At 46.3% G+C, this 27277-nt stretch overlaps 1 protein-coding gene across 2 annotated transcripts; it reads right to left on the bottom strand.

The window, feature by feature from the left end:
• Nucleotides 1-4139: 4139 nt before the first annotated feature.
• On the bottom strand, nucleotides 4140-20098 carry LOC144107031 (uncharacterized). Of its 2 annotated transcripts, XM_077640013.1 has the most exons (5): nucleotides 20015-20098; nucleotides 17714-18189; nucleotides 16826-17036; nucleotides 11352-11450; nucleotides 4140-5193 (listed from the first exon to the last, which is right to left on the bottom strand). In XM_077640013.1, exons 2-5 carry the CDS (start codon nucleotides 18187-18189, stop codon nucleotides 4813-4815), a joined length of 1167 nt encoding a protein of 388 aa, XP_077496139.1. In that variant the 5' UTR covers nucleotides 20015-20098; the 3' UTR covers nucleotides 4140-4812. The 2 variants fall into 2 exon arrangements, with proteins under 2 accessions (XP_077496139.1, XP_077496140.1); XM_077640014.1 differs by lacking the exon at nucleotides 11352-11450.
• Nucleotides 20099-27277: the final 7179 nt, after the last annotated feature.

Here is a 27277-nt window from a genome sequence, read left to right as displayed (position 1 = left end):
GTGCAAGTGGACCAGCTGTAGCCCACATTAAAAATGGTCTATAGACTTTCTATGGACTTTTTATAGACACTATTGCCTTCCTATAGACATTTCCCTTTATCTGTTCGTAGTCTAGCTATAGACTATTACAGACAAAAGTCTTGTAAAATGTATGGCCATAAATCTATAGATTGCCTATAGACTGTCTATATGATTTTTCTGTAGAAAGTCTAACGACTTTATTTACAAAAGCGTATGGACAGTGTATTGACTTGAAAATTTTTTGTAAGGGAGCCCTAATCATCCGCGTAACATTCAATATTTTCTGTACAAAAAACTGAGCAGTCTAACTGGTAGTCAATGTGCTGGGAGTAATTTATTGTATTTAACGATAATAATGCAGAAATTTATTCTTATATTTTATGGCAATGTTCACATTCCTTGCCTTCCCCTCACACTAGCCGGGGGTAGAAAAAAAGATCCGCTGTCTGTTTTGTCTCATAAATGGACACTGAGTGCCACTCCATCTAATCGTTGTTTTTCGTAAAAATCGATTCCGTGGATCTTTCTGCGTACATCGATCTTTGTCAGGCAGGAAAAGGCGCATTTATGCGGAACGCAAACGGCGCCCATGTGCTGTGTGACGCCAGTGCACGTTAAAGATGCCCAGGTGGTCGAAATTTTTTCTCGGCGAAAGACCCACACTATATCACATCCCATCGGCCTGTCAAAACATTGACGTGGTCCCCAAAATACAAAACCCGAGTGAGGAGCAATGGGAGACTCTGCTGTCCAGCGACCGCTGTGAAGACCAACATGGTCTGGTACAGCGAGTTCAATTGCCGGCAGCAGTGGACAGCGGCGCCCTGGACTGAGGGCAACCGTCCATTGATTAAAAGTGGACGAGCTCGATAGAGAAGACTCCTGGGGATACAACCAAGGAGAGAACATCTCTGAAGATGCCCCAAAACCTGAGAGTATAATAAAGTATTCTCCTCCTCCTGGACCCCTCTACTACTGCACATCTTTCTTCCTTTCTTCTTTCACTCCAGCTGCCGCGGTGTCTGAGTGGTTATGGTGCTCGGCTGCTGGCCCAAAAGACGCGGGTTCGATCCCGGCCGCGGTGGTCGAATTTCGATGGAGGCGAAATACTAGAGGCCCGTGTACTGTGCGATGTCAGTACACGTTAAAGAACCCCAGGTGGTCGAAATTCCCGGAGCCCTTCACTACGGCGTCTCTCATAGCCTGAGTCGCTTTGGGACGTTAAACCCCCATAAACCCATCTTCTTTCACTCCCTCCTTTATCCCTTCCCTTACGGCGTGGTTCAGGTGCCCACCGATCGAGATGTAAGGCAGTTACTCCGCCATTTACTTTTCTCAAAAAACCAATTTAAGTGCTGTGAAATTTTCGTTTAGAATTTTTCCGCCACGCAACTCATTCCGGACGTCTACATTGAAAAGGACTCCGTTAGCAAAGTTTTATAGTGAACGGCTATGTAGCCTGGCCTCTGGGATCCACGAAAGAAAAAAATTAGTAGGGTTTTAACGTAGTTAAACCGAATAGACGTGCGAAAGCATGCGTTTAGCCTGGTTGGCTCATGGTTTTGCTTTACTGGGTCATCGGCACGTCTGCCGACGCTATTAGTTCGATAGTAGTGTTATAGTTGATGAAGACGACGTCGTGCAATGCACAGCGCTATACAGAGTGCTGCAGTTTAACACAAGGCGAGATCGGCTGCACCGTTAGCACCGTGCTCTCATACAGTGGCCAGCAAAGCTGATCTCTTCGCTCCGCCGCAGGTTCGAAACCCAGTCTCGGCAACACTTATTTTATTCGTTTGTTTACTTTATTTAGACTCACAAGGTAAATTCAAGGCAAAACTTCAGCAGTGAAACGGCCTTTGCAGCTTTGGCCGGGAAGGAGAACTTTCGCTCTAAAAACTGTTTCTAAACAAACTGACGAGAGGAGAGGGAAAGGCGCGAAGACGCTGAAATTCAAATTTTGACTACAGATAACTCAGCTTCTAGAAAGCGCATTAGAAAATTTCTTACTAGACAGCGAAACAACGAAAAGATCCAACATAGGATCTACTGGGTACCGGGACACGCCGGAGTCGAAGGCAATCTGAAGGCGGACAAGCTAGCTCGCGAGCTTACTATCCGAGCTGGTGCGTCAAACGCCTCGGACGGCCCGGAGATAACGGTAGAGCTCACGTACGCAGCTTTCCTCAACGTCATCAAAGGCAGAAGACGCAAATATCCCCAGCCACATCCTCTGCTAACACAATATGCAGCGACATGTTGGAGAAGACTCCAAACAGGAGCCTTAATTCCACAACCTTCACATTCTACATAAGATGTATCCGGAGCAGTATAGGGATACATGTCCGTGGTGCGGGGCAACCCCCACGCTGTATCATATCACATGGGAATGCATACACAATGTAGCTTTCCGAGGTAACAAAGAGCCAAATGCGGAGCAGTGGGAGGACCGGCTAACCAGCAGCCAGCTCAAGGTCCAAAGAGACCTAGTGAGCCACGCATGCCGGATGGCCAGGGACAGTGGTGCCTTGGACTAGGGGCGCCAACCACGCTCAGCCTGGAAGACATCGGCAATATTCGGGCAAGCAGCAAAACTCCTTCATTAGAGCAATAAAGTTTATTCACTCACTCACTCTAAACACGCGCAGGTTACTTGCGAAATTGGCCGGCGGTGACGACACATGTGGTTTACGTTGTCTGCATTTCTAGCTTAAGAAAGATTCGTGCTCATTGCAGGCCGAGTCTTTGTCCTTAGCATGTGGCAATTTATTGGTGCAAGGCACCTTCATCTTCAAATAAAAAATCAAAATCAAAGACTATTTTTTTCTAACCAAAGAAGAGGAAGCTAAGGTAGAAGGCCTGTAGCGCCTGACGAGGCCTCGGCTTCCTTGTACAGTTTGCAAAACAGTGCAGCGGTAAAAAAAAAAAAATTAACGTGTTACAAAGCAAACAAAAACTCAACGTATTACAGAGCAAAACAAAGAGAATGGGGGTCGCACATTGCAAGAAACATGATAACAGCAGAGCAAAAAAATATGACAAAAACCAGACTTCGCTTGCACACAAAAAATAAATAGGTGAAATATGCAAAACGGTTCAACGGTAGCAATATTGATCAGAAACAAGAAAAGGGGCTGTATTTGTTAGGTATGCTAAGATTGTGTCCTCAGTGTATGCCTAATTGACAAGCATATACTAATTACGTTGCTCACAGCTCTCTGATCTTTTTTCAATGAGAGCTTGCAGTTAAAGCAACTCTGTTGAGAAAACAACGATTACGAGAAAACTCTCAATACTGGGCAGAACGGTATATAACCTTTTAGGCATTCTACACCGCCATATTTTTTATACCTTTGTAAAAATCTACGGAAAACAATTTCTTATACCTTGAGCTTGGGGCATGATAGCCTTAGTCTCTTATGCGCCATTGAACTCAACTCAACTCAACTGAAGCATCAATAGCAAATATAGCCAATAAACAGTGCACACGCTGTCTTCACTCTTGTTTCACATGACTTTACTGATGTGGGGTTACACTTTCATACAGTTTTGTGCCAGCTGTTTTTTTTGTTTTTTTTTAATACGGACACATTACGCGTTCAGTGAACTTGTCAGGGCACTGCAGGTGTTTTCATCTCAGGCCGTGGCTGCGTAGACGTCGAGTGCGCCATAAAAGCCAGTTCGGAGGACCAATCAGCAGCAGTAGCAGCCCAGTTAAACCAACAATTGTACAGATGCTCTCTATATGCTTTCCAATTAATCGTGTGTCTGCAGCCACTGGAAATCTCTCTGCAAACTCGACAATCTCATCTCACAACTGCAATTTCGGCCTCCGCTGGATCGTTTTTCGTAATTTTATTGCCGGCACTCTGTTACGCGAACAGATAATCACTTAAATTCCCCACCCCCCTTTTTTTGTGTCCCACACAGTTCAATTTTTAATTTTAATTCCGAGTAGGTTATAATTATTTCGAGTTTTGTTCTGCAACTCGTATTGCTCTTTTTTTTTTTGCCTACAATGGTTACACCGGTAATTTTCTGCTCTATGGTACGGGGAGAAAGTGGATTCAGTTGTTTGAATATAGATATATACGAAAAAATACAAATTCATTAAAAAATATTCATTCCAAAAATTCATTTCAGCGGCGGCCATTATTTTGAACCAAAGGTCACTAATGTCGTCGCTCCAAGGATGCGAAGCTCGGACAGCTCTTTTAACTGAAAATGTCTATTTTTAAAAATTCCTAACACTGTTAATCCAGACGAAGACAAGTTTCCTTGCCGAAACGTTGGCACAGAACCCTGAGGTTTTCCCCTCCCTTGTCCACTTTGTGATTATCAAGGACCATCTGACCAACCTCTCTCCCACTAACACTGTTTAGTGAAATATGCAGTTAAGTAGGCGGCGTATAGTGAGCGGCCATGACTGCTTGATTACGATTTGGGAATAGGCTATAAGCGCAGTCGAACATGACACTACGAGTGCGCACTCTGGATTATCTTTACAAAACTTCGCTTTTGTCAAATATGTTTCAGTTAATTCTTTCGCAGGCTGCTCAAAACGTACTTACTGGCGCCGTCTGCTTGAGTAAAGCAGCCCATTAGCCGCATGTCTGCGTTTAGGGCTTTACAAATAACTTCATCTAGGGACGAACACAAAGCAGCATTTTCTTAGGCCTCCTTTCAGACATTCTTTTGTTATAGCACCAATAGATGATCGATATCTGAGTAAAGACGAGCCTTTGGGAAATGCCGAGAGGAGGAAAAAAACTATTGACTGTTAATTGGCTATTAATGTTCGTGAAGCACCGCGCTGGAAAACTCGCTGATGCAATTCTCGCGATCTTCATCTATATATTCCGCTTCCATGCGCAGTCGCTCCGATTCGTTCTGACTGCTTTCTAACACAGCCGTAAGGTGGAACAGTGGCCGGCAATCTCTGCAGTGACTGCAGTGCCTTGCGAGATTTCCTCGGCCAGTTCCTAGCGAGCAACGGTGCTGCCTGAGCCTCTCGTTCAAACACACCGAAGTCTGGCCCACGTAGTGATATCCGCATGTCAGGGGAATTCTGTAGACTACGCCTTTCGCACAATGCACAAATTTCGTCTCGTGGTTCGCGTAGCAGGTGGTGTCCATCCTGCGTCCGGGTTCCATCGGTGATGGACGGCACACCTGCATATACCGGTTGAGGAGGAAGTTTAGAACAAAGTACATGCGCCACAATACATCATTAGCTATGCGGGGAAATATTAAACTATTAATTAGTACTGAAGAGTGAAGATGAAACACAAAACAAGACACATAATATCGTGCGTCCAGAACGTCAACTTTACAGGCAAAGAGAATTTTTTATTACTCTGACCCAAAACGCGTTTGCCATAATATTATGCATTCCGGAGTCCTCCACTACGGCACCTATCTGTTCCTTTCTTCTTTCACTCCCTCCTTTATCCCTTCCCTTACGGCGCGGTTCAGGTGTCCAACGATATATGAGACATACTGCGCCATTTCCTTTCCCCCTAAAACCAATTATTATTATTATTATTATTATTATTATTATATTATGCGACAGCGTATACACTGCAGATCGTTTAGTCGAAAAGCCGTCGGCACTATAGCAGGATACAACTAAAAAAAAACAGCAGTTGTTAACACTGGGCCACGGTCCCCGGCGTACTGTATTACTCCGCTAGCCAGTCACAAAAGTGAACGAAATCAGCTTTTTAATATTTGACTTTATTAAACAAGCCAGGTATCAAAATTCTACAGCTTATAACTTTTTTCTCGTGGTTAGCTTCTTGTTTAGGTGACAAGAGAAGTTTTAACAACGGCCTACATTTTTGTCGTGGAGGAATTCTGTGCGCCGGTCCTGAAAGTGGGCGGAGCTTCACTGCAGGCTTAAGGTGTATCCGACTATTTATAGTAGTCGGCACCGCGAGTCGGAAATAATCGGAGGCTGCGTAAAAAAAAAATCGTGTCATAATTTTTGGTTCCAGTGATTGATGATTGATTGGTGCGTGATAGGCGATGACGAGTTAATGAAATCGTAATTATTTGATTATTTAAGAAATGCAAAATGTGGAAAAAGGGGCTTTCAAAGGTATCAAAATGCTCAGAATAAAAAAAGCAAATGCTTGATTATGGTAATTAAGAAAATTTAGTGTGTGTATCTGAAAAATTAATTGAAAAATTGCGTAAAAAGCGAAAATGCAAAAAAAATACAAAAATGCATTCAAAGGTGTTTCCAACGGGCAAGGCGCCGCGCCGAACGGGCGATGGCGTTCCGTGGACTCAACCTGCAACACGCTGTCGCGTTGCACTCTTAAAGGCGGAGCTTAAGCATCCTTCATTTTTTTTTCTCACTGCAAGGAATTTCGTCTCTAAATATGATCTCAGCCGCAGCCACCCCATCTCTTCCATGCATTAAAAAAAAAATTGCGGTCTAATCCGTGCTACGCCTATAGAATGCCAAACTGCAGGGATTCGTGCGTGCTGTTGAATGTCTTGATTTCATTCATGCCCGTGTAACAAGGCAATGAAGGTGGTCACTATAGACACATTTACTGTGCACTGTTTTCGTTTGGTCGCTTCTATATGCACCTGCCTTATCCCAGCGGCTTTCTCTGCTCGTCGTCCACACCACGAGAAAACTCGCAAGGTTGAAAGGATCCAGAATTTGGCTGTGCGATTTGTTAATGCCAATTTTTCCAGAAATTTTAGCGTCTCCGCTGCAAAGAATAACCTTGGATGGGAATCACTCCAGCAGCGAAGGAAACTTCTTAGACTAAAATTTCTCCACAATATCTTTCATAATAAAACTGGCATTAACCGGGAGCATTATCTGCGTCATCCCGACTATGTCTCACTGCGTCTTGATCATGCCTTCAAAATTAAAGAGATCAGGTGTAAAACGAACTTCTTCAAGATGTCCTTCTTCCCTCAAACAATTCGCGAATGGAATGAACTCCCACATGATATTGCTACCATTGCCTCCCCTGATGTATTTTTTTTCCCTCTTTGCGAAATATGCATTGTAATTAAGCCGTTGTTTTTTCTTTCTTCTTGTTTTTGTTAGTGTTGCCTGTATGCTTGTTTGATTCAGTTGCTTACCTATTTGATTTTTATCTGCATTTCCTGCTTTTTCGATTGTGTTTGAGTTGTCTTGCCCCCCACTGTAATGCCTCACGGCGCTGTGGGTATAGTGATAAATAAAAAAAAAACATCGGAGAGAAGTGCTGGTATGAGCGGAACTCGAAGCCACGCCTCTTGGGTGCCAGGCTGTCGCCTCTAACTATTCTCTTTCTGCAAGGCTGCTGGTGACATTTTCTAGCCGGTGTTTCTATCTGCCTAAACAATATGCGATTCAGCGGACGTTCTGCAGATGGGCACCTGTCATAAGTTATGATGACATAAGTAGCCTACGGAGACGACGAGAGAAAAGGAAAACCAGAAAGGCGCAGAACATGATTAGGTGAGAAACAAGTGATGTTACTCGAAATAAAAAGACGTAGACGAAATAGAGGGCACAAAAGCGCCTTCACTGAGCCACCCGATTCTTGGCCGATCCCCCAGTGTGAGTATGTGCCATCTTTTGATAGGCTAACAACAACAACTGACGCGGCGATGGCGGCAGAGATCGAAAGGAGCGAGAATGGCTACATACTACCCGTAAAAAAATGGTTTTTGAGGAAATAAAATCGCGCAGAATCTGTGTCACATATCGCGGACACCTGAACCGCGCCGTAACGGGAGGGATAAAGGAGGGACTGAGAGATGGAAGGAAGAAAAAATTGCTGATGGCCTAGCTCTGTTAGGCCAGGATATACGTAGCGAAAGCGCGGAGACTTCTGCATCGGAAGAGCGCATTCACTAGATGCGCCTTTATTCATGGTTAGAAATTGAGCCGCCTAGCTGGCTCCCCTATCTGGATGCACGTGTGTGCCTCCCGGACCTTTGATGTTTTGGAAGGAGGGTTCATGCAGGGGTAAGGTGGCCTGGTGTTTTGTGGCGTAAGCGTGCTTACACTTTCCTTTTGGACAATATTGCCATGCAATAAAGAAAAAAAAGAGCCGTCGTGGCGGAGTGGTAGCGTCTCCGCCTTAAACGCCAAAGGCCCTGGTTCGATTCCGAGCTTAGGCACAGGTTCTTTTTTTTTTCAGTGAGTGTGCGGGGGATTTCAGTGGCTCCCATAGATGCCGCCACCGAATGCGTTGGTTAGCGGTTAAGCGCAGGCTCTGTTAAGGCGCGTTTATACTCCATCACAACGCATGCGTGCGCGCTGCACGGCGACGTCACGTCGGTTAAAGCGAGACCCTCTATGCTCCAACTGCGCTTGACCGCGGACGCGTTCGGCGGCCTCGGCGCACTCGGACTGCACTGGCGGAGACTTGGAGCATGTCTCTTATTTCGCGCCGAGTGCGCCAGCTGCCGCCGGCCCGGCCATACCGGTTCGGCTCCGCGGCAAGGCACGCGTTGTGACGTCATGTGCCTCCTCGGAGCAGTGCCACGGCGAAATCGCAAGTTCGCGGCCTGTAAAGATTTCGCTTGAAAAGGTGCCGTAGTGGAGGGCTCCGGAATAATTTCAACCACCTGGGGATCTTTAACGTGCACTGACATCGCACAGCACACCGGCGCCTTACTACTCGTGCTCCTAAAGCTGTTGTGGCCCGGAGCTGAGGCAACACCATACGGCTGAGAACAAGGTCGGTTTGCTTTGCACTAATCGCGCGGTCTTCTGTCGCGTCTGCAAGACCGAACTGCGCATACTAGCAGGGGAGCAGGGGAAGTGACCATTACCAGGGCAGATCCTTCGCATACACCGTTTACGCCGATGGCAATATTCTCTCCCTGCATTGCTCCACGGCGCTCCCAGCAGTCGACCGCACTAGCTGAGCAGGTCGAGCATGGGTCGTGAGCACATTGGAATTCATTTCTTTACACTAACTCGGAAGTCAGATGTCAACATTGTGTGTCTAAAACCCCTTGTAGGAGAGCGGCACATATTTGCCCTACTTGATTGAAGTGCTGGAAAACTGTAAACGGTGCGCCTATAAGTACCATATTATTACGCGCTGAAAACTAGTGGGCTAGCTATGAAATACACCTTTAAGCGTTTTTTTTTCTATTTAGCTAATAGGCGAAATTGGTGTTATGTGTTTTTACAAGTGCGGGCGTACTGTTCGACGACGCAAATTTTGGTGCGAAAAAAAAAACCGAAAGCTTTTTCAGCTCTAATTTTTCATTTGCCAACCACTTCATAATATCTTTCAGAGGCGAAAAAGAGCGCAAAGGAACCTGTACGGGAAGAAGGGAACATGGGTACGCGCTGACTAACAACTAATCGCTGTAGTCATAGCGCTTTCAAGTACATTGGAGGAAATATATATATATATGGCGCAAAAGATACATGAACGACACACATACAAACACATATCGCAAATTTACCACGGTTTAGATTTATCATAAGTGTGGCAAAAAGTGGCGGGTCAAACAACTAAAAGCAGCCAAAACAAACCACTCCTGCCCTTATCCAGCGTTATCGATCGGGTGTTACCGCAAACGTTTCCTTCTGTATGTATCCGAAACGCATGAGATATCTCTTGTGTGCGCGCGTCTCTGTACATATACATATATGTTGTCTCGGTCTTGTTAAGGAACGCCTGGCAGCCTTTAAATTTGCAGCAGTAAATCACTACGCTGCTTCCGGTCGTTCCTTTCAAGGTTTGAGCATGCTCACTCAGCGGTCAGTTCAAACAGCGGCCGGTCTGACCTACGTAGCAATCCACTCGATTGTTGCATCTTGAGATACAACTATCGGGAGACGAGAGATATTTGAAGCGTTCTGAATAGATAAAGAAGGGCATGCTTGCCTTAACACCCCATCGATAAAGCTGAAAAAAGAGATCGGGTATCTTGGAGGGTAGGAGCTCTTTTTTTTTTTTGCCTGCTTTTAGCACTTGGACCAGTCAATCTTTGACACATCTGTGTCGAAACCATAGTAAATTTGTCACTTGTGATATGTATCTGTGTCCTTCCTCTATCTTTGGCGCCATCTTTCCTCTTGTATATTTCAAAGTGCAGTTGAAACACTGATCAATTAAGTCAGCGGGTGTCCTTGTTTCCTTCCTCCCACCCATGCTTCCTTGCGCTGTTTCCCATCTCCTAAGAATATGCACTAAGTAACCCCACAACAAGCTTTATTAGTAGCTTGGTTTGGGCTAGTTGGTAACAGTTCTTAGAAAACATAGCGCAAAAAGGCTAAGCGTAGACAGCTGGGCTAGTTGGTTCACAGTCGCATTATGATACATCGTTCTGGCGCACGAAAAACACGGACGAAGGAAGAACAGACACACAATCGCCGGACATCAACTGAAGTTTATTCACAGAAACCAGTCCTAAATGTACACATGTGACCACCAGGTAACTGATATCAAAAGCACAAAATCGGGAAAACCAAAAGGCAATCAACCAGAGCCACAGGTTCCATATCGCACACGTGCCTTCATGCAAATCGCCCACAATTTATGTGCCTAGCTGACACGATCAACACCGTTAGCCTTCAGATAATCTAGTTCCTTTCTTCTAAGCACAATAGAGGGAGTACTGACGCAGTGATCTTTATCATTGGCAATACAGAGGGCTTCAAAAATTTCCCGGCCTTTCTGAGTCCTGAACTTTCTTAACACACTTGTTTCTTCCAAAAACGCCTTGCATGCTGGCTTATACGAACAACGGCGAATGTGGTCAGCTAAATGACCTCCGCCACTAATCGAAGTTACTGTCCTGCGATGCTCTAGCTAGCGTTCGTTGATACAGCGCCCGGTTTGTCCAATGTAGCGTTTGCCACAGGCGAGAGGGATGTTATACACCACGCCAACCTTGCAGTCGACGAGGGCTTTGGTGTGCCTAATTTTGCAGGCAGACCTCTTTTTGGGAAATTTTTGAAGCCCTCTGTATTGCCAATGATAAAGATCACTGCGTCAGTACTCCCTCTATTGTGCTTAGAAGAAAGGAACTAGATTATCTGAAGGCTAACGGTGTTGATCGTGTCAGCTAGGCACAGAAAGTGTGGGCGATTTGCATGAAGGCACGTGTGCGATATGGAACCTGTGGCTCTGGTTGATTGCCTTTTAGTTTTCCCGATTTTGTGCTTTTGATATCAGTTACCTGGTGGTCACATGTGTACATATAGGACTGGTTTCTGTGAATAAACTTCAGTTGATGTCCGGCGATTGTGCGTCTGTTCTTCCTTCGTCCGTGTTTTTCGTGCGCCAGAACGATGTATCATAATGCGCAAAAAGGACACGGACGACACAAAATCCTGCACGCACCGCATGGCCGCCAGCATCCATGAGCAATTCAGGCGCCTGCAGGAGGCTGGATTCCCCGTAGTCCTTCTGCTGGCAGTGTGTCAAAGCCTTCCGCAAAAGCTGAAAGCCCCCAAGGTTTCTTGTAGTGAGCAGGGGAGTGAAGAGATAAAAGGCAAGACTCCAGTCCAGGTAATACCATATTATCATAGGTTTTCACATAATTTCAAGAAGCTGGCAGCGCGTTATAATGTACAAGTAGTTTTCTCTGCCCCATGTAAGCTTTCCAAGGTCTGCACTAAGAAAATGGTAAAACGAGATGACTGCACGACGAAACATCAAAGTTTACGGAATGTAAGGCGAACGTTGTGTACAGAATTCCTATCAGTTGCGGGCGTCTTTACATTGGGCAGACAGGAAGATGCTTCAATGACAGGGCCAGAGAACATAGATTATGCGTACGCAACAAATCAGGAAGTAACCTGGCCGACCATTGCAAAGCATGTGACACAGAGCAAAAGAGTGGATGCTATCCAAAAATAGATAAAACAGAATTCTTAACATCAGCTAAAGGAAAAACGGAGCGTGAAGTCATGGAGGCGTATTTTATAAGAAAAGCTGGGAAAAAGTGTGTCAGCGCACCTTCTATTCAATTACTGGACAGTGAAGTTGAATTCCTTGATGGCTATCTGTAGGTGTGAACCATTTGTCAAGAATGTTTATGGTGTTGTGAACTGGAACGGTTCCGCTTTTCCTTTGGGTTTTCCTGCTGCTTCTATTCCTTGGCATTTTATTGACTTTTACTTCAGTTGTTATTTCCTTTCTCATATTTGCATCCCCCCCCTCGTTGTTTTAGCGTGGAGCCCTCTACACTCGTGTTTTATACTTCTGGTTTTATCCTTTTTCTACTTAGGTCTTTCTGTATTTTTTCATATACATATATTTCATTGTTTCCTAGTTTCAAACTTTTTCAATTTTTTTCATTTGATTATGTATAGTATCACAGCCCTTATCTGTTTTTGGCCTAAATTTCTGCTATCTTTTACTTCCATTGCCATGCCCATAAACGTAGTTTCCCCATTGTCATTCTGTCTTTCTTCACCACGGGCTTGTCTCAGTGTGGAGCCTTGTACACTCCCCTCATCTTTTAGTCGATCTGTTTATCTCCCTTTTTGCCGCGTTATTTGTTTGGTTCTTAACCTTGACAAGCTTGTAAAGCGCTTTTTGCAGTAAGTTTCAGTACACGATGTCTCTTTTCTTTCAGTGTTCCCCCGGCACCGTGCTTTCATTTTGTTATTTTATCGTAATTTTTTGCTTATTTTTCACACGCTGTAATCCTGATTGTGCTCTTCTTTGCGCATGCTCATCGCTTGATGGTGGTGATCGGCTCCTATATATTAGACGTGGTGGCTTTTCGAAATATAAAGTTGCAAGTTAGCGCCTGTCCTGTCCGCTTCTGTGTCGTCCGTGTCCTTTTTGCGCTATGTTTTCTAAGAAGCTTTATTAAGGCGAAAGCCTTTAATAGCTCATGTTCGCGTCCGTCCGTCCGATATGAACTCGATATAATAATAATAATTGGTTTTGGGGGGAAAGGAAATGGCGCAGTATCTGTCTCATATATCGTTGGACACCTGAACCGCGCCGTAAGGGAAGGGATAAAGGAGGGAGTGAAAAAAGAAAGGAAGAGAGAGGTGCCGTAGTGGAGCGCTCCGGAATAATTTCGACCACCTGGGGATCTTCAACGTGCACTGACATCGCACAGCACACGGGCGCCTTAGCGTTTTTTCCTCCATAAAAACGCAGCCGCCGCGGTCGGGTTCGCACCCGGGAACTCCGGATCAGTAGTCGAGCGCCCTAACCATTGAGCCACCGCGGCGGGGAACTCGATATGAAAAAATATTTGTGCATGATGGGATTCGAACCACCAACCTTCCGTTCGGCAGCCGAGCGTGCTAACGACTACGCTACTACCTGCTATGGCGTACGTAGTTCTTGTATAGGACGTTGGAGAGTGTTTGCGGAAAGGCGTCGAATTTGACAGATGCCTCCCAAACGCCCTCCAGTGTCTCCAACATTTAAGATTCACAAACAATTGTGCAATTAACATCTTGGCCACACATCAGTGACACAAGCAGCAACACCGCGCTAAAGGCTTTCGCCTCACCGCACTTTAGGACAACAAAGTGCCCCCGAATTTTTTTGCTTCGTAATACTTCTTGAAGCGATTTTCATTTCTGACTGAAATTTTCTTATACTTCGAAGGGACTGGCGTATGGATACGTACCACACTTGCGTTTTTTTTTTTTACGAATTCCCAGTAGCCGAAACGACTTCAGAGTAATTTTATGCAATCTCTAGAGTCATATTGATAGCGACTTTACCGTATGTATGATTTTCAGGCGCAATAAAAGTTAATATCTCGCAAATGGTTAACTTGAGCAACGCGCAGACTGCAATTCTTTGTGACGCGTTCTCTCGAGCGTTCGAGCATGAGTTTGTGGCTTCCGTAGCACGTGCTCTCATCCATGCTCGCTCGTGCATGTTGCGTGTGCGTTTTTCACTCATACGTGATTGTTTTTAAAAGCGAAACCTTTTACTATACTCCCCTCCGTAGCTTCTTCACCTTGTGCGCGAGTTCGACCTAGAACCGGGGAGAAACCACGTGACTGCGATGACGTCACTCAGCCCTGCCGCCGAAACCGAGCGCTCCCTTCTGCCTAGTCACGTGACAACCATGACGTCACTCAACAGCAGCTACACCGGAGCGGTGCGCTCGCTCTCTCTACATAGCCTTCGCTGCCTCTCGGCCGGTGCCAATGGTTTGCAACAGCTCTCGACAATTTAACGGCGGCAGTACAGTCACGGATGATCCAGGCGAGACGCCTCGCGAACTACCTGCGTCTCAGAAGTTGCGAAGACGACAGGCCGAATCCGATCATCCAGTGGACGCAGCTCGCCTAGAGGCTGCCGCTCAGAGACAAAGGGAGTAACAAAAGCCAAACCTTTAAAGTTAAAAGCCTGCTAAACCCGGGCTAAACCTCAGTCAATACCACCAAGCAACATCCAAGCCTAGCCAAGCTTTACCAGGCTTAACTGTAAAGCTTTCGCTTTGGTTTAAACCTTTGCCGAAATAGCCACCGCGGTGGCTAAGTGGTCATGGCGCTCGGCTGCTAACCCGAAAGACGCGGGTTCGTTCCCGGCCGCGGCGGTTGAATTTCGATGGAGGCGAAATTGTAGAGGCCCGTGTACTGTGCGATGTCAATGCACGTTAAAGAACCCCAGGTGGTCGAAATTTCCGGAGCTCTTCACTACGGTGTCCCTCATAGCCTGAGTCGCTTTGGGACGATAACCCCCCCCCCCCCCCCCCAACCAAACCAAACCAAACCTTTGCCTAATCTTTGTGTCTTTGGGCTTGCCGTCTTGACCCGCCGCGGTGGCTCAGTGGTTAGGGCGCTCGGCCACTGATCCGGAGCTCCCGGGTTAGAACCCGACAATAATAATAATAATAATAATTGGTTTTGGGGGAAAGGAAATGGTGCAGTATCTGTCTCATATATCGTTGGACACCTGAACCGCGCCATAAGGAAAGGAATAAGGGAGGGAGTGAAAGACGAAATGAAGAAAGGGGTACCGTAGTGGAGGGCTCCGGAATAATTTCGACCACCTGGGGATTTTTAACGTGCACTGACATCGCACAGCACACGGGCGCCTTAGCGTTTTTCCTCCATAAAAACGCAGCCGTCGCGGTCGGGTTCGAACCCGGGAACTCCGGATCAGTAAAACCCGACAACGGCGGCTGCGTTTTTATGAAGGCAAAACGCTAAGGCGCCCGTGTGCTGTGCGATGTCAGTGCACGTTAAAGATCTCCAGGTGGTCGAAATTATTACGGAGCCCTCCACTTCGGCACCTCTATCTTTCTTTTTTTCTTTCACTCCCTCCTTTATCCCTTCCCTTACGGCGCGGTTCAGGTGTCCAACGATATATGAGACAGATACTGCGCCATATCCTTTCCACAAAAACAAACAATTATTTATTGCCGTCGCGTGCATTAATCTATGTGCTCGTGCCTATGCTGACATTTTCGTTCGTTATATCCGCCTGACAGGCGTCATCTGAACACGTGACAACACTAGCAAAGAAAATATAAAAGGAACGCCCGCGTCGAATAAGGCGAAGAGTTTTGCGTAGATATATGACGGACGTGCTACGTCAGCTTTGTTGCCCTGTAAGTACTGACTATTGACCAAGCCAACTGAGTGTATACATATGTATTTAGGAACGCGTTCAGTCTAAGCTTAAGAAAACATGACACAATTCTAACGAATTCCTGCAGTGGAGTAATCCAGGCATAGCACGGATTAGGCCCCCGCATACCCAACATTTCTGGGCAAGAGCATTTTGAGCGGGAAACCGCTTATGACCGCGATTTTTTTTTTTCATATAATTTAAGATTTCACTGTAACATTCAATATATCCGCCGATCACCCGACGGTAGTCTTGTACTTTTTTTCAATTAACGTTCTTGCTTTCGTCAAAAGCATTCCTCATCGGTTTTCTATGGCAGTCTCAACTGTTCGATGCGATCGATGGAAGCACTTTAAAATAAAGACTTTGCTACATATGAGAAGAATGGGCCATTACCTTCAATGTTTCCGTAGCAGTATCTTACAATTTTCAAATTTTTGTCCTAAAACTAAAATGAAGGCCGCATGCGCGAGACAATGGGTCTACCGAACGGGATAAGAAAATTATTATGTTTGCAATATTCACTTTTGCCACTATGTTCACTTTCGTGCCAGAGCATTACAAAGCCAAACTCAGTCTCCATGGGTCCCTCCTTGAGGGCGAGGAACTTAGAAATTGGGCGCGTACGCTTATAGCTTTGATGAGTGTGTCCAAACAATAATAATAATAATAATAATAATAATAATAATAATAATAATAATAATAATAATAATAATAATAATAATAATAATAATTCTTGCAATCATGTAAATACTGGGTAACAGCGGAGAAAAAGCTCTTCCTGGTCAGCCCCTGTTTTGCTTATCTTTGCAGGAGCAACAAATCACATTGCCACATTCACATTATTATTATCTGCACTGTTAACAGACACTGGCACTTACTTATTTATATGCGGGGATTCTTATGAGTTCAAATTGTTACGTTAAGGCAAGGTTCAGGTGATATCCAAACGACGGTGATATTGGCCCTTGGATAATCAGGAAACGTGGGCTCAATCACTCTCTACTTCAGAACATTAGGTATAGGTGGCGTTACGCGAATTCAATTTCACGTGGCTGTGACCTCGAGCTTCCCGAGGTAATTTTCTGCCCTGTATAGTTACTGCCGTCCCCCTCCACTTATAGTGCCTTTCATTTAGCCCCTTCACCATGCTGGTGAGAAAAAGAAAGCCTTCTTGTTTAATACAATACAAGTGTGGTTGTCGAGATAACCTCCGTTTCTCTACCTAGTTAACTGCTTTTTTTGGTCCTTACCTCTAAGCGTTCCGCAAATTCTGAGCGCGAGAAATGCACCTCTGCTTCACGTTCAGTGCCTTCACTTTGCTCCACTCTTTCCGAACCCAGCGGACGGCTTCCTTCAGGGCGGCTCAAATGGTAGTCGGAAGGACGTTCGAATGATGCGGGCCTTCCACAGTGTTCGCCATTTTGTCGCTGGCTGGTTCCGCCGCGCATCGATGTACTTGCACTGCGTTTAAAAGAGAGAACAAGCTGTATGCGTTAGATACTATTGCCAACGCTACATTCTGTAAAAAATAAATTTCATTTTGCTATCAGCTGCAGTTACGGGTGCAAAAGCACCTGAGCGGCCCCCGCGAAATTATATGCATTAATGAAGAAAAAAAAGATAAAAAATAACGGGGAACCTAATTATGGTATGTGTTGGCATTGCGATAGCATTAGAACATGTTTATACCGTGGCCTCTGCTAATATTATGCTTTGTTTATTTATGAACAAGATGGTCAGAACACTAGTGCGCGTTAGTGGGCCAGCCCTCGTCTTCACGCAGTTATAAGGTGGCTTTTTATAACTCGGGATTTTTTTCTTTCTGGAAATATCGAATCACAGAACAGCTTGGGCTGTTCGCCAGACAGTTACACGAAAGAATTGAGCCAATACACGTAACCCTTCGGTTCATATTATAAAATATCAACCGGGTATAACCCCTAGCTCTCTCTTAATTACTTGCATAGCTTGCAATAATGATCCCGCCCAATATGCGAGCTGTATATGTCTCGTGATTCGCAATGCTTTTCTTTTCTCTGAGCTCTCGAGCAGAACGGTTGTTGAAATGCTAGTTCTACCGCTTCTCAAAGGGAATTCCAAGAGAATTGCCTCTGTCGTTAAACTTTGTGGCGTCTCACCTTGCCGAGTTGCTCGCTTCGCATCTTGAATGGTGGGCAATTATAGCTCTTCGCGGGAAGCCTTCTCCGCACTGAGGACACTGCGCCTGGGCGTGCGTACAGTCCCGTGCAAGATGCTTGGAGAGGTTGCGGAGTTTTCCACTGAAAGCGCATCCAACGCGGGTCCCGGTGTCGTTCGGGCAGCGCACATCTCGTTCAGTCAGGTCTCTTAGCGAGCATTCAATTTTTGGCAAATCGGAATACTTGAATCGTTCTCCGTCTATAGGACATCTGGGGGTGCCTTTCGAGATCAGTGTCTTGCAAAACTCGCACACACTGTGGCTGCATGGCAGGAGGAACACCAGCGATGGTACGACGCCACAGAGCTTGCACACTTTAGTCGCGGGCAGACGCTCCTTGAAAGTGATGGCACACGATGGCAACATCTCGGGGAATCCCGACAACTTGTACGTTCCGCCTCGAGTCGACGAAGTCATCTGGAAAGCAGGAAAACGTTGTAGATAAGACAGGACATTACGTCGGAGGTTCCTACATTACTGGTTGATTCGAAAAGTCACATGCCCGGTACACCTGCAGCGTAGCACGCAAGAGTACTTCACGAAACTTTTCTCGCGCATGCCAACAAATACTCATGTCCAGCAATTTCGAACAAAGATTTCGGAAATTGGGAATTTGTAAGATACTTTTACGGTGATATCGAAGGTAATGGTCCATTCTTCTGATATGTAGCAAAACCTTTCTTTTGAAGTGTTTCCATCAGTCGCATCGAACCGTTAAGACTCCCAAAGCAAAACCAATGGGGAACGGTTTTGACGATAAAAAAAACGTTAATAGAAAAAAATGCAAGACTGCCGTAGGGTTATCTGCAGATATGTTGACTGTTATAGTGAAATCTTACATTATACGAAAAATCTGCGTTCATAAACGGTTTCCCGCTCTATAATGTGTTCGTCCAGAATTGCTGGGTATACGTCACATTCACATCTTATTGGTCATGTAAAAGCCCATACTTGTCCCCAAACAATAAAATTACTTGATATTAGTGACGTTCAATGTGATATGTCACAAATTCTGTAATGCTATCATTTCATTTTCCCTCTCGCTCTTAGCCGCCGCGGTGGCTGAGTGGTTATGGCGCTCGGCTGCTGGCCCGAAAGACGCGGGTTCGATCCCGGCCGCGGCGGTTGAATTTAGATGGAAGCGGAATTCTAGAGGCCCGTGTGCTGTGCGATGTCAGTGCACGTTAAAGAACCCCAGGTGGTCGACATTTCCGGAGCCCTTCACTACGGCGTCTCTCATAGCCTGAGTAGCTCTGGGACGTTAAACCCCCATAAACCAAACCAAATCTCTCGATCTTATAGGGGTAAATAGGGTTTGATGATGATGGTTAAAGGATGTTTGTCGTTTTGTAGATTCGATGCTGCTCAATCACGTTGCTCGAGGAAACTTCTAGAGAGGTTAACTTTTTACCTTATGGTAGACAGAAAGAAGCGGAGGGGTTTCACTATTATGAGCGCATGTTAACACACTATACACAGGACAGCTATAGCGAAACAATTAGGCATCGGCCTGCCGTGTGCATAGAAAATGATGGGGGTGGCGGGACACATCATTTTTCTTTGCGTCAAACAAAGAGATTTTTTTACACAGACAGTAAAGCATTTCAGACCACGTTACGCACATTCTTAAGTCACCTTCGACTTTCCAGCGCAGTTTCAAAACGCCTTCGAAACGAAACACTCATGGCGTTTTGAGCCTGCGAACTAAGTACACATTTGAAATTTGTTCCCACTCGAAATCATATCTCGGTCGCAAGTATTTTGTGAGGTGACACAAAATTCTCTTCGTCAAGAGCCCTGAACTTAAGAAGAGCACAATAATATCGACTACCAGACAACAGCCAGATGCCTGTCACGGTGATGGTTCTTTCATATTAGACAATTTTTTAATATATAAAATTTTGGTCATGAACACATGACTTCTACTTTTTGATGTAGGCTTTAAACGAATAATGACTGGAGTTAACTGCAGGCCAATTAACTTGTCCTTCTTATATTGGACGCTCCCCAAAATGTGGTACACAATCACAATGCGATTCTAGCCTCAAAACTTTTCGGCAGTCATGCACAAAGATATTACGGCCGAAGTAGCCGACGTGAAAAAAAAAAATTGTATCTATTATGGTTCAAGCCAGGGCGATCTAATTGTTCCAGTTTGTATCGTGGACACGACCAGTGCTAACTGGCGACTTCCTGCGAACATCTCTCACTGGTACCGCCGAGCAACAAAGTTCATACTCACTTTCGCGTCTGGAAAGGTCCGCAGTCAGTTAGAAACTGAAACATCTCGCCTGAACGTGTCTCACATTTATAGTCGGTACGAAAAGAGTGAGGGTGACTCAGAACAGGGTAAGCACTATCTGGCGCTTTACCCGCTATCATGCATATTGTAAGAAGCAAATGTCAATGATGCCGAGATAAACGCTGCGTCAGTGACCCTAATCTTTTGCAGCTTCGTCTGCACTCTCTTTCTCGTCTTCTTCTTGGTTGTGGCTATCTCGACACGCTAGTATCTATTCCGGGTACGGGCAATCGAAGGATATCGAATGGCGGCGAAGCTTTCTTGTGTTGCTGTGGACAGTATACTCAGGGTTGTGAGTTACCGCGTTTCCCTGTCCATATCTGTCCAAATGCTGATATCTGTTGCAAGGTCACTTCGAGCTGCCCACTGGCGCCCTGTGGGGAGGTTGTGCTCGGCATGAATCACTGGCAACTATATGTGTGCGGATGAGATAAATGCACGGATTCCTCTGCAGACGTTGCTTACATTTATCAAATCTCAACCCAGTGGTGCGTGAGTTACAACTTCGATGAATTGATGAAAGCCGTGTCCCAGTAGTGCTCCGGGTCCTCCTTTTACTAGTGGTCTACTGTGTACTGTTGCGGACGGAAGTGGTTTCCGGAAAGGCGGCGAGCTATGAGATATTCTCCCAAGATATAGTGATTAGATGGCTCCACTCCAGCGTTGCTTTTCAACTCTTGCAAAGCCTACAAACTGATATCAGCCCTGTAAATGCATCTCTTTCAAAAGGATGGTACGTGGTATCTCCATCTATATACAAGAAAAAATTGCGTCGCCTTTTTAAGCGTTTATCTTCTTGAAATGCATCCCCGGAAATGAGGTTCTCGCATTTGTGAAGCAAAAATTATCTTTTGGACTTTCGCATATAGCAAATCTGTTTTTTCTCGTAAAGGCGCCTGGATAACAACAGTCGCAGAGGACACAGCTTCGAAGATACGCCAAATTCACAGAGGAAGAAATGCAATGAGCGGGAAAATTTGGTTCGAACTCTTGCCAAGCGCCGTAGTCTCCTTATAAATGCACCGAGGAATACTGTGTGAAATGATAAATTCTTAAATAATCTCATGAAATGCTCTCATCGAACATCCTCCTGAAATTCGGTGAACTTGAGGCCGAACGGAAGTCCAACCACTCAGAGACGTTCCGAACTATTCTCTTGAATTCTGTTCAGCTGCAGTCACAAAGTTAGCGGATGTTGAAATAGCAGAATTTTCTGCTGCGTCTCTTTTGAAGACGCCTGCATCTGTGGAATCGGCTTTCCATTGTAAACGAGAGCCCCCGCGACCACAGTGCAGAGGGAAATTGGAGAGGGTCTTTTGAAGCACCGCCGCCGTCTTCACGGGACGGTGGTGGAAATTGTATTTATTGGTCAGGGTGTGGGGGACTTCAGCCTGGGAGTGGAGCCCTCAACGGCCCTCGTGGCCTCCGCAGCCCGGGTGACCAGCTGGCGCTGAACAACCAGGTCGGGTGACCAGAGGGCACACTCCCAGCCGGCTATATTGGGAACAGGCAGCCTAGGGGCTGCCCGAATGGAAATAGAGTTGCATGTTCCCCGCATAGCGCGCTAGCGGTATACGGTAAAGGCGGTGGTAGCGCACGAGGTTAAGGTACGTGCCGGTTCGAAGTTGGCGAAGAGAAACGGACTCCTCGCCGCGGAGGCGAGGTTGAACAAGGGAGTATACTCCGAAAATGCTCCAGAATCTCGGAGAAGACCGGGGGTATGGGTCGGAACTCACAGACCCCCAGAGGCGCCCGATGTCCCACAGCTGCCCGCACTGCCGCGTGGCCTAACAAAGGCGACTTTCAAGGATGGCGGTGACGAGAGCCGGTTAAAGTAATTACGGCGTCGCTATGACATACTGGCCCACGGCGTGAGGAAACAGAACCGTACCTTATCTTGTTTACCGAGGCGGCAAAGGGCGCCCGAAAAAGAAATTACGGCGACTCTATGGCAATGCGTGGGAACTAATTTCTTATTCTTGTCCTCCGAGCGCCCCGATGTCTTTCGTATAGGGGCTACGTGGCCTTTTCTCTTTTGCCGCCGCGGTGGCTGAGTGGCTATGGCGCTTGGCTGCTGGCCCGAAAGACGCGGGTTCGATTCCGGCCGCGGCGGTCGAATTTCGATGGAGGCGAAATTTTAGAGGCCCGTGTTCTGTGCGATGTCAGAGCACGTTAATGATCCCCAGGTGATCGACATTTCCGGAGCCCTTCACTGCGGCGTCCCTCGTAGCCTGAGTCGCTTTTGGGACGTTAAATACCCATAAACCAAGCCAAACCACTTCCATTTTATTGCTGACGGTCGACAGGCAGTGTGAAGAATTTGACTAGCAACGCGAGCGGGGGGGGGGGGGGGGGGGGGGGGGGGGGGGTACGCGGGAGGCGAGTTGGAAGAAAGCCCCCGACGGGAGAAAGTGCGGATACCTTTACCAGAGAGAGAGAAAGAGTTATGTCGTATTGCTTTTGATTTGGTTTGTGTTGCTAGCGGGACTCTTGGTTCGAGGCAGAGCCCAGCCCACGGGGTATTTTCCACCTCGCTAATTGAGGGTTTAAAAACGAAAGTGAACGAAAGCACTCCAGTCCGGCCAAGTCCGAGCTGGGGCTGCTTGCTTAGCATGTAGACTAACCAGTTAGTTCGATGTATAAAATATAGCAAAGTTTGTTCTTTTTGTGAATTCATTTCTGCTTCTTCCAGTTTTACTCTGTGTGTGTATATATATATATATATATATATATATATATATATATATATATATATATATATATATATATATATATATATATATATATATATATATATATATATATATATGCTGCAAATATATGTATGCTCTGCTATTATCATCTACAAGCACGCCCCCTGGTCTTCTTCCACGCCCAACTACACGAATGGAAGGGTTTGAAAACTTTCCATGAAAGAAAAGAATTCATCAAATTACTTGGGCATTCGAATGCTTTCGAATGAGGGCGAAAATTCTTTGTGCTCACGTCATCATGCGTCTATAGGGTTGTGTGTCCCACTGCGTTTCCCTGTTCACGCCACTCGGAAGCCGCAGCGCCACCCGGCTTCGAAGTGACTCTGATTCATTTATCTATTTTCTTCTTGTACCCCCAGGGCCATATCATTACAGATCGGAGCTCATTGCATAGAGAGAGAGAGAGAGAGAGAGAGAGGGGGGGGGGTAGGTTGAGACTTTGTAGAATAGTGCTGGTCTCTCCCACGCGATTGTTGTACCGCGAGTTGCGTTACATAGAATAAAAAACGATGAGTGCGAATGGTGTTACAAGGAAGTTCAATTTTGCCCGAGGATTCGCCAACCAGGCTGTGGCCTGCCCAAACCTGAGGTCGGCCAGGGAGCGCATGGTCACGTGTCACGACATAACTGTGCGCTATCGTAAAAATAGACTTAAATACCCCCCCCCCCCCCGATAAGTCTTTGACCAAACCTCAGCAGGTGTCCTGGAGACATCTCCAGAGAAACACTTTCCCCAACCCTTATAAAACTCCATTATGCATCCGGGAGTATCCTCGCCTCAGTGTAAGCTATGTGGTCAAGATAGGGCCGACTTAGCTCATATACTGTGAATGATCTTGTGCTTTAATCAAAAATTTCCGCTGTCCAGATAGCGACGACGGTAACATGTGCTCTTGTTTTTTTGTTGTACTTTGACAAGATTGTCAAGCCAGTGATTTAGTTCTAGAAAGGTACCGAGAAAACAAGTGTATTTCGCAGGCTGCCGGCACCGCAGACAAGCACAACAGTGCTTAAGCGGTGCGGGAATGTACGCTTTGTAAACAGTTGGACAAAATAAAACATTATTATTATTATTATACTACATGAATGTCCACGGGACAGACCGCCGATGGAGCTGCAACTCTCGAACCGCGAAGAGTGGGAGGCTGCGGTGCTCAGCTCCCACCCGGAGACTCATTCCGAGCCGTGAGCCGAGCTTTGGAAGTGGCCGAGCGCCAAGGGCTCCTGGCCACATCACGCGACCAGCAGTGAAGCAGGGAAAGAAGAAAAGCGCAATGGAGACCCCACTCGATCTACGAAAGAGCACCTTTCATTGAATTTTGACGAAAATAACGTTTTTACCACCCCCACCACCAAAGTTAGCTAGAACATCGCTAAAACGTTAGTTATCTTCAGTTGATGCGATATCGGGAGAATGCGAAATTCTGTTCGGCAGGTGTCTGGGGAAGGTACTGAGACTGAGAAAAAGCTTTCGAGTGGCATTTTGCAATGTCAACCTTGTGACAGCGATCAATGTGTAATGTAATATAATTTGTTTTTGGGGAAAGGAAATGGCGTAGTATCTACCTCAAATCTCGGCGGACACCTGAACCGCGTCGTAAAGGAAGGGGTAAAGGTGGGACTCTGAAAGAAGAAAGGAAAGAAATGTATTCTTGTGATGAAATGCAAGTGACGTGTAACGTGCCGTGGTGATATACATTGTCGAATAGAGTAAGGTATCAGGCCACTTTTGAAAACTCATTATTAAAGAAAAAGAAATCGATTTGTTAAACTTTATTTCATCAAAGTTCCCGCTCATTCCTGAAATAATTGCAAGTAATTTTTTTCCTTAGTACTATCCCCCAAAACACAGGCATAGTTGTGCTTTAGCTCATTTTTAAAAAGCAAAGTAATCTTTTTTTGCCTCTGTTTTAACATTTTGGTTAAGGTAAAAGAATCTGTTTTTTTTTTCAAGATAGAGTAAACTAATTCGTTTTTTTGATCTGCTACTGACAATATTTTCCCTGAAGGTATCCTTGTGAAAGAGGCTCTCGATAAAGATGCGGTATGCCTATGATGTTAAAGGACGCCACTCCACAAATATCCTCCAGTAATAATTTTTTATTGTGTTTTGTGGAATCAGAGTTATCTGCCACCAGAATTAGAATTTCCGTGTCTTCACGCCTTTCGCTCTCTCGTTAATTTTTGCAGGCTAAAATGTAGGCTCCACCAAACCCATCCACTCCGCCGCTCGGTATACCTCCGCTATCTCCGCCAGCTCATGCGCGCGGGAATTTCCGGGGGGCGGAGCTTCCTGACTCGCTGGAGTGGCCGCAGCCATGGTAGCTGCGTGTCGTCTGAAAGAGTTGGCACAGTGAACCAATGATAAACTCCGGCTCTCCGGCTGCCGATGTTTAGCGCAGAAGGCCGGCAACGCTGCGCAAAAGCGGTAAATTTAATGCTAAAACATTACTACTCCCATTAAAAGAATAGCCGGAGCGCGCGCGCGCGTGTGCGTGTGTACTCGCAGATGGCGCACAAAAACCCCAGCGATGGCAAGAAATATAGGGCGACCCTATAACGCACACAGCAAGCCGAGCACCGCACCACCATTTCAGACAATCCTATACATGTCGGGCGTCTATGCAGGTGTATATAATTGCCACTGGCCGCACACGGTGCGACGCCAGTTTTCCCAACATTCGCGCCAAAATTGTGACGCAATCGTCCTATGATTTCTCGTCGCATATAGCTTTCACGTGCTAGTAATGATGGAGGCTAGCTTCCGACAGGGGTTCCAGTCCGGGAATAAAGAGCGACGCAATATCCTCCTTATAGCAAAACACCACACCCGTCAGCTAGCATCTGGAAGCACACAAAGCACACAGCTCCAGCATCAGAGAATGCATATCTGCCGAGCTAAGTCTTCATGTGCGTGTGCCCTTAATATATCTGGGCGTGTCTCTATATATTCTCCAACTCGTCTACAATTCCCCCTCTACATTGAGGCCGGAGGTGATCACATCGTATACCTACTTCTTCCTTGGCACGGCACAATTAAACTCATGTTCACCAAATCTACCTTTAATTGCTCTGCATTTCAGGCGCTACTGCCGTCGTACTAAAGGCTGCATCTTCATGATCGAGACTTGCGAATTTGTCACAAATGGAAGGCGTGCCCAGATCTCCTGCGCTCTTGCACAGAAAGAGACTAGTTCTGGGGTGCTTGAACGCATTATACGAGTCCCGTTGCTTCCATTCAACGCGAATTCTTTCTTCTGCTAGAGCAAATCCTTTAACAACGTGTCACAGTTTTAAGCTAGGGCCCGATGAGCGACGACGGTGCCCCTAGCAGAGGACATAGGCCACACTGGGGCATCCGCTGGTCTTGTACTGAAAGTCCTCCTCGCGGTGTCCCGGAACAGCGACCGGTGACCCCGCGACATCGCAGCTGCTGAGGCTCCGGATGTGTCCTGAGGCCAGCTCTTCGCTGGCGTAGCTCATCACGACGACGTCATGCTTCCGGAAGCCCTCCGCGTTCAGCACGCGGGTGTAGTCCCTTCTCCCGCTTTGAGCGTAGCGGCAGTAAGGTCGAAGCGGTCGCGTCATCTGCGCCCATAGCCGTACGCACTGCTCCAGGTGCCGGATTCGAGGCAGGGACACCAGGAAACACATACGTCGCCACCACTCCACGTCACTTCCGGAGCAGAACAACGTGTGGCTGCCTTCCTGTCGTTCTAGTGCTGGGGCCATCTCGTGAGGAGTCCGAAGCGGTCGACGATAGAGATGACAGCTGGGATGATGCCACAACCTGTGCAGGCGGTTGGATCGCAGGCTCAGTGAAGCAGCAACACAAAGAGGTTTGACGCTGTTCTGCGGTTCAGCGTTCCAGAGCACCTGCAGACAGCACTGTCGCGAGGTAGCTTCAGGCGAAGGACAAAGCTAGAGGAGTGCGTGAACCAGAACGTTAACGCGAGGAGCGCACTCCTCGTTGAAAGAAGAGAAATAAAATGCACAAGATCGCTGATTCTGTTTCCGCTACTTGGGTATTCTGATGTGGTTAAAGCGACATTTATTTTGGTAATTTAGCTAGAAGGAAGGAAGGAAGGCCTCAGACGTTGCTGGTACATACCCACTACGGGGGAGTGGAGACACAGGCGGTTAATTGCTTCATACAGGAAAGTGTTGACGGGAAAAGGAGTGGTAATAGGATGTAGCCTGATAGATTGGAAGACGGAAGGACAGGGGTCCTGTTAACTTGGAGATCGAAGACGGGACAATGGCTTAATGTGCATAATAGTACACAATGCCTGTAATGTTTCAATGTCGTACTGACTGAGAGCGGGAAAAAAATTGGAATGGGAGTCGCTGCGCTTCTTGAAGAAAATTTTGCACAGCAGAGCGCACACTCCTGTCGCTTCGTCCAAGCAAAGAAGCGCCAATGGAAAGAACAACCGCAGAGGACACAGGA

This window comes from Amblyomma americanum, chromosome 10 (assembly GCF_052857255.1).
Source record: "Amblyomma americanum isolate KBUSLIRL-KWMA chromosome 10, ASM5285725v1, whole genome shotgun sequence".
Lineage (NCBI taxonomy): Eukaryota > Metazoa > Arthropoda > Arachnida > Ixodida > Ixodidae > Amblyomma > Amblyomma americanum.
Note: the sequence above shows the minus strand (reverse complement) of the source record. Positions and strands in the feature narration are given on the sequence as shown.